At 64.9% G+C, this 13,568-nt stretch overlaps 1 protein-coding gene across 1 annotated transcript in view; it reads right to left on the bottom strand.

Moving 5' to 3' along the window:
- BAHCC1 (BAH domain and coiled-coil containing 1) overlaps positions 1-13,568 on the bottom strand; it is a 63,463-nt gene that overhangs the window by 11,519 nt on the left and 38,376 nt on the right. The window contains 13 exon segments of the mRNA XM_025363617.1: positions 49-177; positions 788-924; positions 1,026-1,228; positions 5,070-5,882; positions 6,089-6,133; positions 6,136-6,178; positions 6,241-6,248; positions 7,206-7,533; positions 7,709-7,872; positions 8,067-8,225; positions 8,326-8,513; positions 9,053-9,161; positions 9,405-11,138. Of these exon segments, the coding sequence (XP_025219402.1) occupies positions 49-177; positions 788-924; positions 1,026-1,228; positions 5,070-5,882; positions 6,089-6,133; positions 6,136-6,178; positions 6,241-6,248; positions 7,206-7,533; positions 7,709-7,872; positions 8,067-8,225; positions 8,326-8,513; positions 9,053-9,161; positions 9,405-11,138 (4,060 nt within the window).

Genomic DNA, 13,568 nt, shown 5'->3' with positions numbered 1-13,568 from the left:
CCCAGGGCCAGCCACAGGTGTCCTGCGATGCCAGTGCCCAGGACTCACTTGACTTTCTTGCCATCGCTCCTGGGGAGCGGCCCCGTGGGACGTGGGGCAGGCAGTGAGCTTGAGTGTTTGCGCTTCCTCGGCCGGCCAGGCCCCCGCCGCGCAGGGCTCCGCGAGCTCTCGTCTCTCCTGGGGGCCACAAGGGGGATGGTCAGAGGTTCATGCAGAATCCAGCGCCCCAACAAGGTTCCAGCCGAGGGCATTGGCCTTAGATGGCTACTGGGTGCGGGGAAAGGTGGGGCCCAGACTTGGCCTGGGGAGCCTGACCCCTCAAGCAGAAGGCAAGGCCAGCCAGGGCCCCCGCCGCCCCCACCTCCCACCATCCACACACACTGGTCAGGCGGTGCCCCTGCCCTTGTTGCAACTGCGCGGTGTCCCCTCCCCCAGAGAAATTTCCAACTTCTGCCCTGGCCCCCCAGCGCCCCTAGTCCTCCCTACTCCCCTTTCTGCCACTGTCCCCTCACCCGCCACCCTGCGGCCGGCCTCCTGCACACCAGGCTCTGCCGAGTGGCTCTTCCAGACCCCCAGTCCTGCCGCTTGGTCTCGCCTGGCCGAATGCCTCCCTCCTTGGGCCCCACTGCCTCTGGGAAGGCCTCCCCGACAGACCCCAGTGTCTGCCCACAGGCAGGGTGCAGAGCCCAGTCCTGGCCTGTTCCCACATAGGCCCCAGCACCGTGCACACCTCCCAGGGGTGGGGGTGCAGCGACCCTCCCAGGCCCTCCCACCACGCCGGGCGTACTCATGGTCGTGCCTGCGCTGCAGGCGGGCCAGCTCCCGCTGCTTCTCCTTGTAGCGCCGCTGCAGCTCTGCCAGCTGCACACGCATCCCCACCTCTTGTGTGTCCAGCCGGTCAATGGCGGCCTTCAAGGGGCACACCTGGTGGGCAGGGGCACAGGGGCCTGTGAGCCGGGCCAGGGCCCAGGCTGGGGCTGTGTGGCAACGCATTGGGCAATATGGGCACTGGGACCCCTACTCACAGGCTTGGTCTTGGGGGTCCAGGTGTCCTTGCGCTGCAGGATCTGCATGCGGGGGGTGAGCCTGGGGCCGCTACAGGGGTCGGCCGTGGGTGGCTGTGCTGGGGCAGTGGTGCTGTCTAGGCCAGCGGCCTCCACCAGGGACCAGGCTGTGGCCAGCGTGGCCAGGTGCTGCAGGTTGAAGGCTAGCACGTCCTCTTCCTCCTCTGTGGGGCATGGGAAGGTCAGAATGGGCATAGCTGGGCACACACTGCCCCTCACAGGCTCTTGACGTCAGCCGTGGTCCCCTGAAGCCACCCAGCCGTGAAGACCAGGATGAGGGTCAGGAGGCCGGGAAGAGTGACGTGGGCATCAGGGTTGGCATCCAGCACCCCTGTTTGGTTCCAGGCTGGTTGTAGGGCCGGGCCAGCTGAGAGGACCCATGTGGCAGGGTCCTCCGTGTCACAGAGCAAGACAGGCCCCAAACCATCTAAGTAAAAGTAAGCTGCTCGTTACTGCTTCTAACAGAAACGCCTGTGTGTCCCCCCACCAGGGGTGCGCTGCTTCGAACGGCAGCTCTGGGAAGGGACACTCGCTCTGGGGCCCTCAGAGACACAGGCAGCGCTGCAAGAGGCCACTGAGGCTTCCAGCATGGAAGCTGTTGAAGTTCAACCAAGTTCAATTCAGTGGCTCAAGCCCGCGGTTCCCTCAGACGTCTGTCCATGTGGCTTTAACCAAGTTCAAAGTCACGCGGAGAGATGGCTTTGGAACTGTGGGCTTCAGTACCTGGGCATCATTCAACCCAGGTGGTGGAGGCTGGTGTCCCCCAGCAGCTAAGACGTGCCACTGCCCGTCCATCTGCCCATCAGTCCTTCCATCTACTCGCCTGTGTGGACACCTAAGGAGCAGTGGCTGCAGGGAGGCCAGCGGTCAGTGCAGAGGGAGGGGACAAGTCCCTTCGATACCTTTAGGTTTGAGACAGGGCCCTGCTTTTTTGCCCTGCTTTATTGCCTGGGCTGGAGTGCAGTGGGGTCCCGCTTTATTGCCCGTGCTGGAGTGCAGTGGCTCCATCACGGCTCACTGCAACCTCGAACTCCTGGGCTCCAGCACCCTCCCACCTCAGCCTCCTGGGTAGCTGGGACCCCAGGCCCTCAATTCCTTGTGAGGAGGGCAGCGGCAGGAGTTTCTGGATGCAGCCTTACCTGCTGTGACCCTTCTCAGAGGGGCCCCCACCATTCCTCCATCCTCCCTCAGAGCACCAAGCCCCTGCCCCGTCTCTGAACACAGTGCTGGGCTCTGCCAGGCCCTTTCCACACACTCCAGCCCTGTTGCAGGCAGGAGGGCCACGGATTGAGCACAGGTCAGGAGGGAGGGGCTGCCAGGGCCGCATCCTCTGGGACCTCAACCTGGGGGCGGGGGCGGGGGAGCTACCCTCACAGTGACTGCAGGAACAGCGGCAGCCCAACAGCCCAGGGAGTGGCCTGGGGAAGGGATGGCCCATCTCGGGGTCAGAGCTTGGGCCAGCAGAGGCTGGCATCATGCAGGGGAGGGCCCAGCATGGGGATCCAGGGCCTGAGTAGGGGGACCCAGCCCTGGGGGCTGACAACAGAGACCAGGAACAGGGCCCCCATGGGCTGATCCCACAAGGACATTCAGCAGGAGATAGGGGCCAGACAGCTTGCAGTGGGGGTAAGTGGTTATGGCCAGGAAGGCGGGAGAATTGGGGGACCCCTGTGGGGTCACAGTAGAGGTGCTGGCACCCCCGGGAAAGCCTAGGAGTAACGATAACCTCACAGCAATGAGCACCCCAAACCTGGTCTCTGCCTCGGAACCCCATGCTCCACTTAACAGACTTGGGCTCCCTAGACATGGTTGATCTCAGCCAGAGGCAGGAGTGCGGGGTGACCAGAGCAAACCCCATCCCTAATGGGACACATCAGCGCCTGACCGCTGGGGGATGCACCTGAGATTCCACCAAAGGCATCGACCCAAACGCCCCGGCTGGGAGGCGCTCCACGATGCGCGGCCAGTTCCCTCCTCAAGTACAGGGGAGGGCCCGGAGGCCACAAGCCCAGCCCAAGGGTTGATCCATCCCCAGAGGTCACTACTCAGAAGCCAGGAGGAGCTCGGAGGGGCAGATGCTGGGGTGCAAAGCTCTGGACCGAGAGCACAGATCTGGTGGGGACCATGGGAATGCTCAGGCTGCTGGGTCCAGGGTCCACAGGGAACTGGAGGGGAGAGAGGGCCGAGGAGGGTGGACTGAGCAGCTGCTGCCATCAGCAGCCGGGAAGATGCATCTGCAGGCCCCTTCCACTGAAGGCCCCAGGTCTCCTGGTCTCCGGGTCACTGCACTTGGCCAGAAGGTCTCTGTGCCTTCCCTGCCCTTGCAGGCTACAGGCGTGTGGCCCCCACATGGCCTCACCCAGATGGCTCTGCCAGGCCTGGGGGCTCTATGCCCGCCCGGCCCCGATGCTGGGGACTTTTTCCCCACTTTCCCCTCTGCAAATCCTGCTGTCTGAAATCCTGCTGTCTGGCACAGGACAAAACCAGTCTCCTAATTAATTTCAACCAAAGTGGTCACTATACTTGTAGGATTGAGCTCTGAGCCCAGCAGCTGCACAGACCTGCCTATTAATTGGGACAAGGGGAGGGGAGGGGCGAGGGTGGGGGCCCAGGAGGGGACCGTGAGGTGGAGACCCGGAGGGCAGAGCTGGCCCTGACTCTGCCTCTGCACACCCTGGTGACTGGGACACCTGGTCTGGCCAGAGTGTGATGATATCCATGCTGGGTTAAGCCACATGGCTCCCCACCTGGGACACATGGTCTACACCTGATTATTCATGCAGTGAACAGGCTCCTGTCCTGCAGGCATTCACACAGGCAGACGGGCCACTCTGGCCACACACACGGCACCTGCTTTCTGTTGACGCCTCCTCATGCTGCCGGGTGAGGGTCCCCGGCAGCTCAGGCCATGCCCCGAGGTGCCTCCACCTCGCCCTATCTACCTTCTCATACACCACCGGCTGGAGGACCAAGGGAGGGCCTCTGGGGGGTCCCGGTGGAGCCCACCCTGACAGGACTCCAAGCTTCCTCAAACCCTCTGCACAGCCCCACCCAGAGGCAGAGACTCTGGGCCAGATACGCCCAAGGGCAGGCAGCTCCCAGCACTGCGGAACACCCCTGCCGGGTGCAAGCCAGCAGCCTTGTCCAGCAGAGGTGACCAGAGGCCCCTGGGGAAATGCACTGCTCGAGAACATTCTCTTGATCGTGGTGGTGAGATTTATGCGTCCAGAAAGCAGTGGCCAAGCCCTGAGGACTGTCAGGTTCGTGCTGTGAACAACCACGGCACCGTGCCCGGCTGGGGGACGCCCTCCACCCTCGGGCTTTCTCCGGGGTCCACAGGAAGATGGCAGGAATCAGGGGCTTTCCTAGGAGCGCTGGACCGCAGGGAGTGCCCAGACCAAGGGCTGGGGTGGGTTAAGCAGAGACCTGGCCCTTAGGTGTCTCAGGTGATCTGGCTCCGCCCACTGTTGTCCGGCTGTCCTTGGGGCCTCTGGGTGGGTGGAAGAGCCCAGGAGCTCCCGGTCCCATAGGCCTCCCTGCAGCAAGAGCCCCAACCTCCTGCTTCCTCCCCTGGGCCTGAGTGGGGAGCCGCCAATTCCTGAACTGGACCCCCCAGGCCAGGGCAGCAGCCACGGAGGCTGAGGAAGTGGAGGCCTGGCAGAGCAGGAGGCAGGCTCTCCTCTCCCCTTGCCAGGACACGGGCCCCTGTTCAGCCACTTTCAATAGGAGGTGCTGCCCGAGAGGCCCTTCCTTTGAAACCATCATGCAGGTGAGTCCTGCTCCCAGGACCCCACCTGGGACAGGGGGATTTGGAAATGGCACACTTGCCTCGGACTTCCACGGATGAGGGTGGGCAAGGCGAGGCAGACACTCTCCAGGGGACCCACCACACTTTGGGGACAACTGAGCGGGGCCCAAGGCTGCCATCTGGCCAGGTGACCCTGAGCCAGGCCTGCGGGTCCCACCGCTGGGGCTTTGGGGGGTGGCGGCAACCACCGGGCTTACCTGGCACAGCCCTCTCACTCCTCTGCCGCTGGATTGCCAGGTCAGCCAGCTCGCTGAGCAGAGCGATTCCATGAGTCCCTGAGCTATGGGGCAGGGGGGCTGTGCTGGGGGGCCCAGAGGCTGCTGGGGGCTGAGGGTCTGGTGGGCTGTCGCTGGGCAGGTCCCCCAGGTCGATGGTGGCGGCCACCAAAGCATCCAGGCCTGGTAGCGCCCTGGGTGGGTGGCTGTTGTTGGGAGCTCCCCCACAGTCCTCCTCTGAGTCCTCCATGCTCTGCTGCCCCAGCTCATCTTCCTCCAGCTCGTCCTCCTCAGCGGTCGGCTGCTCTCCCTCGTCCTCAAGGGCACCCGGGCTCCCTGCTTGCTGCTGTAGGACTTGCGGGGAGGCCCCTGATGAGGGCTCCTGCTCCCCCTCCTCCCAGCTCCTCTCTTCTCGTGTCCCTCCCTGAGTAGAATGAGCCTGGCCGGTGGCCTCGGGGCCCCCTGCCTCGAGGAGGGCCCCACATTGCAGTTCTTGTAGCCCCTCAAGTGGGCTGGGGTCCGCTGCCTTCCCCTGGGGTCCCCGCTCGGCAGGGTTGGGGGTGGCGGCAAGGTCCTGGGTGGCCTCCCTGGCCCCTGAGAGCAGCCCGGGCTCCTCCAGGCTCCTGGGGCTGCAGGGAGGTGGCTCCCCAGGCAGGAATGTCCTTGTGGGCTCAGGCTGGGCCCCCAGGGTGGCGGTTTGCATAGTTTCAGGGTCCTCGAGGTTAGAAGAGTGCACGTCCGAGGGTAGGGAGAAGCCCAGGCCAGCCACGGGGCGCAGGTATCCGGGAGGCAGGTCTGCAAAGGAGGGGACAGGTCAGCAGGGAGCTGGGAGTGGCGGTGAGGGGGTGTCCTGCGACAGGACGGAGGACAGTGACCTCGAACCCTCAGACCCAAGCCCATGCAGAAGGGTCCTGGGCCAGCTGCAGGTCTGCAAGACTGGTGGCGGCGAACGTGTTAACGTTAATTAAGGGGGCAGCCTGGCCGGGCACAGTGGCTCATGCCTGTAATCCCAATACTTTGGAAGGCTGAGGAGGGAGGATCATTAAGGCCAGGAGTTCAAGACCAGCCTGGGCAACAGAGTGCACGCACCACTACAAAAAAATAAAAGAACAATTAGCTGGGCGCGGTGGTGCATGCCCGTGGTCCAAGCTACACGGGAGGCTGAGGTGGGAGGATGGCTTGAGCCCAGGAGGCCGAGGCTGCAGTGAACCATGTTCGTGCCACCACACTCCAGCCTGGGCGACAGAGGGGGACACCTTGTCTCAAAAAAATAAAGAAGAAAAAAAAAGTGTGAGCAGCCTGACGCCAGGCCCTCATTCCCCCACCGAGTGGCTCTAATGCTCCCCAACAACCCTGGCCGCCTGGGCTAGGGTGGCCTCAGGAGCCATCTCTGGCATGGTGTGCCGTGGGCAGCCAGAAAAGGGGAAATTTGTAAAACATGATGCTTGAATCAGGGTTTTCCCTGAACCAGAACGAGCCGGCAGCATGTCAGAGGCATCACGTCCCATTAACTGCAGGGGAAAAAAAAAAAAACTAAGGGAGAAAAACTGAAAGCCTCGGCTGGCTCCGTCTCCTGACCGTGAAACTAGGACGGGTTTTATGTTCGCCACACGGTTTCCAGTGTGAACTCAGCCCCATTCAGACAGAATCAAACAGGCTGGCGGGGAGTGGATGGGTGGGTGGCAGGGGCCGAGGCCAGGTCCGAGACCCCCCCACCCAGGCACCCCACCTCACTGCCCCTCCCTCACCCAGCTTTGCTGAGACCCTGAATGGCAGCCTGGTCAGGTCCCACGCCCGGTGCCCCCCAGGCTGCCAGCACCACCACCAGCAGGCCCTGCCTTCATTTCTGGAGCGTCCCCACGACGGCCAGTGGGACCATCTTCATCGCGCCTTTGTCAGCCCAGGGCCAGGAAGGAGGTGGCTGGGCCGCTGTGTGCTTCTCCCATGCCCACTGGGAGGGTTGGGAAGAGGGAAGAGAAAGGAAGGGAACAGCCACGCTGCCCTGGGCCTGGGCCGGTGTGGAGCAGCCCTGCAGGCAGCCCGGATTCAGCCCTGCCAGGCAGGGGCGGGAGGGCTTGGAGCGGAGCACAGCGGGCCAGGCCAGGCGGCTGCTCTCACCTGGTTCGGACGTGACGATGTCAGCCATGGACTGCGGACCCTCCCCAGTCTTTTCCTCGGCGCTGGGCACCCGGGAGCCAGGCCCGGGGCTGCTGGCAGGGCAGATATTTAAAGTGCACGGGGCGCTGGGCCGAGGTGGTGGGGTGGGGCAGCTGGCAGGGGGCTTTGGGGCGGGCGGGTGGCAGCAGGGTGGCAGCTTGGTGGGGCCTGCAGCGGGTGAGGGGGCGCCTGGGGCCGTGGGGGTTAAGGCAACTGGCTTGTGAGTGGACTTCGGGGCCTTCTCCTGGGCGGGCTCCTCCAGATCCAGGTGCTGGTCTTCGGCCTTCCGCTGTCAGGGATGGGGGGAAGTTCAGGCAGGCTCAGGCTCCCCCGACCCCATCGGGTCCCCTGCTTGGGTTCATCCTGCCGGAGGGCAGGCGTGCAGGGGTCTCCCGGAGCCAGGCCCGGCCAGGCAGGGAGGGGGAGAAGTGCCTGGCCCAGGCAGGCGTGGCTGGGGGCGGTACCTGGAACTGGGCGGCCCTCTGCTGCTGCAAAGCATAGAGCTCCTGCTGCCGGAGGAGCTGTGGCCTCGAGTACACGGGGAGCTGGCCGGGGTGCTGCATGTGAGAGGCAGGGCCCCGGCCCCCATACATGGGGGGCCACAGCGAGGCCTGGTCCATGACATCCGCTGCGGGCAGGGCCCAGGAGGGGTCAGCCTGGCCGGGGAGGGGACAGCTCCGGGGCTGCTTCCCCGAGTCCCCGTCACCCTTTCCTTAGCCCACCAAGCCCACTGCTCCCTCCTGAGCCCTGGCCAGCCCACCCCCAGCTGCCCCTCCTTCCAACAGCCCCCCGAGTGTGGCAGCCTGGACCAGGGGCCCTTACCAAGTGCGTGGGGGGCGCTGTGGGGTGTGGGCTCTGAGGGCAGGATGACCAGCTGAGTGGGGGCGTCCTGGGGAAGGGGGAAGACAGAGGGCACGGGGCCAGCCACAGAGGCGGGGAAGCCGGGGGGCAGGTTCTGGTGCAGGGCAGGGTGCCCCAGGCCTGGGAGGCAGAGGGCACAGTGGTCAGGCCTCCCACTCTCAGGGACCAGGAGGGAATCCCCCATCAGCCCCAGGCCAGCCCCCGCCCTGGGATCACTGACCGTAGGAGTGCCCCCCCATCCACAGGGAGGGGCTGCGGGTGCGGGGCAGCCAGGGGGGATGCGGATGGGTGTGGGGGGCTGGGTCCCCGCCCAGCTGGCTGCTCTGCATCATGAGGTGGGGGGCCAGGTCCCCAGGGCAGCTGCTCGGTGGGTGGATCCGGGCGAACTCTACGCGGTCTTTGCTGTCCCTGTAAGACCCGGGGCTCAGCCCTGCCACCAGCGCCAACGCCCAGCTCCCCATCCCACCCCCGGCCCTTTGCTGTCTCTGTAAGACCCGGGGCTCAGCCCTGCCACCAGTGCCAACGCCCAGCTCCCCATCCCACCCCCGGCCCTTTGCTGTCTCTGTAAGACCCGGGGCTCAGCCCTGCCACCAGCGCCAACGCCCAGCTCCCCATCCCACCCCTTGCCATCAACCTGGGAGAGAGAATGGGACCTGGAGGCTCAGGGAAAACCCCAGGCTCCAGCCTCAGTGCTCTGCAGGGCTGACTGGGGGCCCTCTCCTGGCCCCTGAGAGTGGGTAACCTGACTGTTGCAGGGGGTTAGCTGAGACCCCCAACCCAGGGTGAGACCCCAGAAAGGCTCTAGGGGTGGGTAGAAACCCACCCACAGCCAGCCATAGAATCTGCTGCCCCAGCCATGACCACCCTCTTCCTCCACGTGGCTCTGAGTGGGGAGCCCCAAGCCCAGGCCCAGCCCCACTCCCCAGGGCCACAGGCCCAGCTCTCACTGCAGCAGCAGCTCGCGGCCGGCGAGCCCCAGGCGGTCATCACATAGCCGGGTCCTCTCCTCCTCGGCCTCCAGGTCCAGCGCGTGTGTGGAACGGGGCCCACTGCCAGCTGCACAGGGTCGAGACAGCAGAAAGGAGAGGGTTGGGCGGCCAGGGAGCCACCGGCTAAGGCAAGCAGTGACCCCGCTTCGAGCTGGGGGGCCTGATGCCCTGAGGAGGATCCCCTGGTCCTGGGGCATCGGAGGGTCTGCCAAGGGCAGGTGTGGGAGCTGGGGAGCGGGGGCGCAGGGCAGGGCCAGCTGGGCATCCTAGACTGGCCCGGCCTGCCTCCCTCTCTGCGCAGGGCCTGTACCTTTGAAAGCGGGGGCGGCCCGGCCCTGCCGCGCGGTGTTGGTGCCGTAGGCTGCCTCAGACCGGCTCGCTGTGTCCTTCTGCCGGGCCAAGGCCACTGCGATGCCCACAGGGGGCTGCCGCACCTCCCCGTCACCGTGCATGGTGTCGTGCTCCCGGCTGCGGGCACAGTCCGGCCTCTCCGACTGGCCTGGGGCCTTAGAGGACAGGAACTTCGCTTCCTGCTGAACGCAGCTGGCCTTGAGGCCGCCCAGGCCCACCAAAGGTGCTTTCTGGCCCACCACTAGGGCCTGGCTGCTGTACTTGAGCAGGTTCTTCATGGCCGAGACCTCGTCCGGTGGTGCAGGCAGTTCCTGGGGCAGAAGGGCCGCCTGCTGCAGGCCGCTGCCAAAGGGGTCCAGGTAGGCGCCAGCCTTGCGCTCCTCGCTGATGGCCATGGCGGTGCCCGGGCCTGCCTGGACACCCCATGGGGGCAGGTGGGGCCCGCTGTAGCCCAGGGATGCCAGCTCCAGGGACTTGCGCTTGGCCTCAGACCCAATGCCCCCCTGTTCCACCTCGGGGGCCACCAAGTGCTGCTGGTGCCGGATCCGGGCCACCTTCTGTGTCCCCGGGGGGCCGGCCGGGGCTTCCTTGCCAGCAGTCTTATCTAAAGTGCAGCAGGCCTGGGGGGCCTTCCCGCCCAGCGGGTCCTGGTGACCAGGCCGGGCACAGTCCTGTGAAGAGGTGGGCAACTCGAAGTAGCCGCTTTTGTCTAGACTACCTTTAGGGAGTCCGGGGAAGGAGGCCTCAGGGCCTGCGCTGCCAAGATAGTCTAGGCCCTTTAGCCGGGGGTTGAGGGCCGCCTCAAAGCCCCCAGGCCGCCGCTCGCCCTTGCTCTCAGCCTTCAGGTGGGCATAGGAGACTCCATAGGCTGCAGCGTGGTCGGGGGCCATGGTTCCCTCCAGGTGCCGGTCCTTGCCCTCCCCTGCCACAGCGCAGGCCTCAGTGGCCTGGAAGGGGCGGCCCTTGTCGGCCAGGTGTCCCACAGAAGGCACGAAGGTGGGCCCGCTGGCCTTTAGGTCCCGGGGGACTTTGTCCTGCAGCGGGCAGAGCCCGTCAGGGCCCCCGTGCAGCTGCAGGCAGGGGAAGGAGCCAGTGGCCGTGCTGAGGGGCGGGGGCGGCCCGGCATACGACGCGGTGTGGTGTAGCATCTGCCGCCGCTCCAGGCACTCGCTGAAGGCCGGCCCGGGCTCCGGGGGGCCTGCTGCCTCCTTCGCACAGCGCCCAGAAGTTGCCACCCCCGCGCCAGGCCGCCCCAGCACGCCCCCCGCACAGCTGGCTAGCGCAGCCCTGCCCATCTCGCCATTGAGCACCTTGGTGTTGAGGAGGCAGGAGGTGAGGTGCTTGGAGCGGCCCTCACAGGCTCCTCGGGGTACGGGGCCACCCTCCCTGCAGTGCCCATCAGCCGGCACGGGCAGCACTAGCTTGTGCCGCTCCTTGCCACCGTCCTCCTCTGCCGCCGGCCGCTCCTTGCCCTCAGCCGCCTTGCCCGTCTTCTCTCTGGCCAGCTCTTTGCCCACGAGGAAGCGGTCGAAGTCCTTGGGGCCCTTCTGCAGGGAGCCAGCCTCGCCCCGGTCTCGATCCCGGCTGCAGGAGCCCATGGGGTGAGCAGGGGCGGCCCGGGCCACGCTGGGGAAGTTGTGGTTGGCCGGCAGCAGCGTGGGCTGGGGCGGTAGGTTACGCAGGTAGAAGTTATCTGTGTGGGAAAGAGCCAAGGTCGATGGGAGGCCTTAGGGGTGAGGCTGGAGGAAGACTCCCTGAGAGAGGTGCTCCAGGTGCCTCCCAGACACCAGCTGGCACTGACCCCAGGTTATAGCCTAGGGAAGGTTTTCGCTTTTTTTTTTTTTTGAGATGGAGTCTCACCCTGTCCTCTGTCACCCAGGCTGGAGTGCGGTGGCGCGATCTCGGCTCACTGCAAGTGCCACCTCCCGGGTTCACGCCATTCTCCTGCCTCAGCCTCCCGAGCAGCTGGGACTACAGGCGCCTGCCACCACGCCCAGCTAATTTTTTGTATTTTTCGTAGAGATGGGATTTCACCGTGTTAGCCAGGATGGTCTCCATCTCCTGACCTTGTGATTCGCCCACCTTGGCCTCCCAAAGTGCTGGGATTACAGGTGGGAGCCACCACGCCCGGCCTATTATTTTATTTTATTTTATTTTAGAGACAAGGTTTCACCATGTTGCCCAGGCTGGTCTCCTGAGCTCAAGTGATCACCCGCCTCGGCCTCCCACAGTGTTGGGATTACAGGCGTGAGCCACCGTGCCCGGTCATTTTTTGCTTTTGTTTTTATAAAATTGTAGTGAAATATGGATAACATAAAATTTCCCATTTTTGGTGCACAGTTCAGGGGTACTAGGCACATTCCCCCTGCCGTGCAGCCGTCACAAGCATTCATGGCCAGAACCTCTCACCTCCCCGTACTGAAGTTCTGTCCCCGTGAAACACTCACCCTCGGCCCCCATGTTCGGCCGCCACACCTCAGAGATGGGAGATGCAAACCCGAGGCCCGTCTCTCCCCTACCTGGCCCAGTGCCAGTAGGGATTTTTGGGGGATGCGGGGCAGGCAGTGAGTGTTACAGGGCATCCCCACTGGGTCTTTACAAACAGGCACCAGGACCTTGGAAACCAGGGACAGGTGGCAGGCGCAGCTCCTGGCGCCCCCGGAGAAGAGGCGAGGAAGGACAGGCGGTCACGGAGGAGGGGCTCACCCACCTGCTGGACCCCCTGGGAGCTCCCAGCCCCTCGGCCTCTCGTCTGGGTGTCTCAGTCTGGTAGGGCTAGGGTAATGGGTTGAAATGGAGAAAGGCCAGTGGCTCTGGGGGCAGAGAGCAGCAGCTATGCTCGCCCTGCCTGGTGGCTGGTGGGTGTCTGGGGGCTCCCTCTGCCGGTCCCTGAAACAGTTGCCCAGCCTGGGCCCTCGGCTTGGGCCCGCCCTTCCCGGCTAGGGTCTGCCCCAAGCTCTCCACACTCCTGGCTGCCCTGGGGGCACCCATCACCCCACAGAGGGGGCCAGGTCACTGTCTCTGGGGACCCTGGGGGGGGGCTGTCCCTCTCCACGCCCAGCTGGGTGGGTGGGCAGCAGGGTGGTGCCAAGAAGGGAGGGAGCAGACAAGGGGGGAAACAAAAGAAACATTTGGAACTTGTAAAATTGTCCTCAGGCATGTAAATTCCTTGTCAATTTCCTGCTAATTAGAAACAAGGGGGAAGGGGAGCGGGAGGGGGCTAGCCCCAGCGAAACCTAATTAGCTCCATTTCCAAAACCAAATACTGTTCTTGGACGTAGCTGCACCACAATATTGTGAAAGCCGAGAGGCCTGGCTGGCCACTGCCCGGAGGGAGTCCCCTGTGCTGGTGGAGGGGTTGGGTTTCTGGGGCTGGGACCAGCCACCTGCCCGCCCTTGACAAACGCTGTCAAAATAACTGCACGCGCAGGGGCTGACGTGGGTCTGGGGGAACGGGGCCTGCAGGGCTGTCCTCTGGGCAGCAGAGCCCCTCAGCCTGTAGCCACAGGAGCCAGGGTGTAGGGTGAGGAGACGGGTTTGGGTGCCTGTCCTGGGTGAGAGCTGAATCCCCTGGGTGGGGCTGGTAGTGAGTTCCTGCTCCCCTGCAACTGGCTGGCACGGGTGAGGCCAAAGCCCTCCCGAGCTTTAGCAAATCTCGGGCTCCTGCAGGTGCGGAGGTGCAGGCCACACAGAGGTCCTGGAGTGAGTGTGAGGTGGGGAGAAGGGGCTGACGGGCAGCCAAGCGAGGGTGGGCAGACTGGCCTCAGGTCCCCACCCCTCAGCTCACTCAGAGTTGGGGTCATCATGACCACAGGCTCACTGGGGTCCCCCACTCTGTTCCCTGCAGGGTGTCTAGTCTGCCTCTCAGGCCCTGCAGGGGCTTTCTGGGCCTTTCCTCTGCCCCGACCCAGAGCTCCAGCCCTAAACGCCAGGGCTCCTGGGCTCCCAGGGGCTGTGCGGAAGCCATTTGTCCCCACCTCCCTTCTCACCCCCCACAGCCTGGGTGTCCCTCTCCACAGCCGGGACAACCTCCCAGTCCACCTCTCCGCACTGACCGCACCCCGTGTGTCCAGACACCTCTCAGATCCTCCTGGGGAGACGTCCCAGCCCCTCTGCACCGAGG

The sequence above is a fragment of the Theropithecus gelada genome, chromosome 16 (assembly GCF_003255815.1).
Source record: "Theropithecus gelada isolate Dixy chromosome 16, Tgel_1.0, whole genome shotgun sequence".
NCBI classification, from domain to species: Eukaryota; Metazoa; Chordata; class Mammalia; order Primates; family Cercopithecidae; genus Theropithecus; species Theropithecus gelada.
This window is presented reverse-complemented; position numbering and strand designations above follow the sequence as displayed.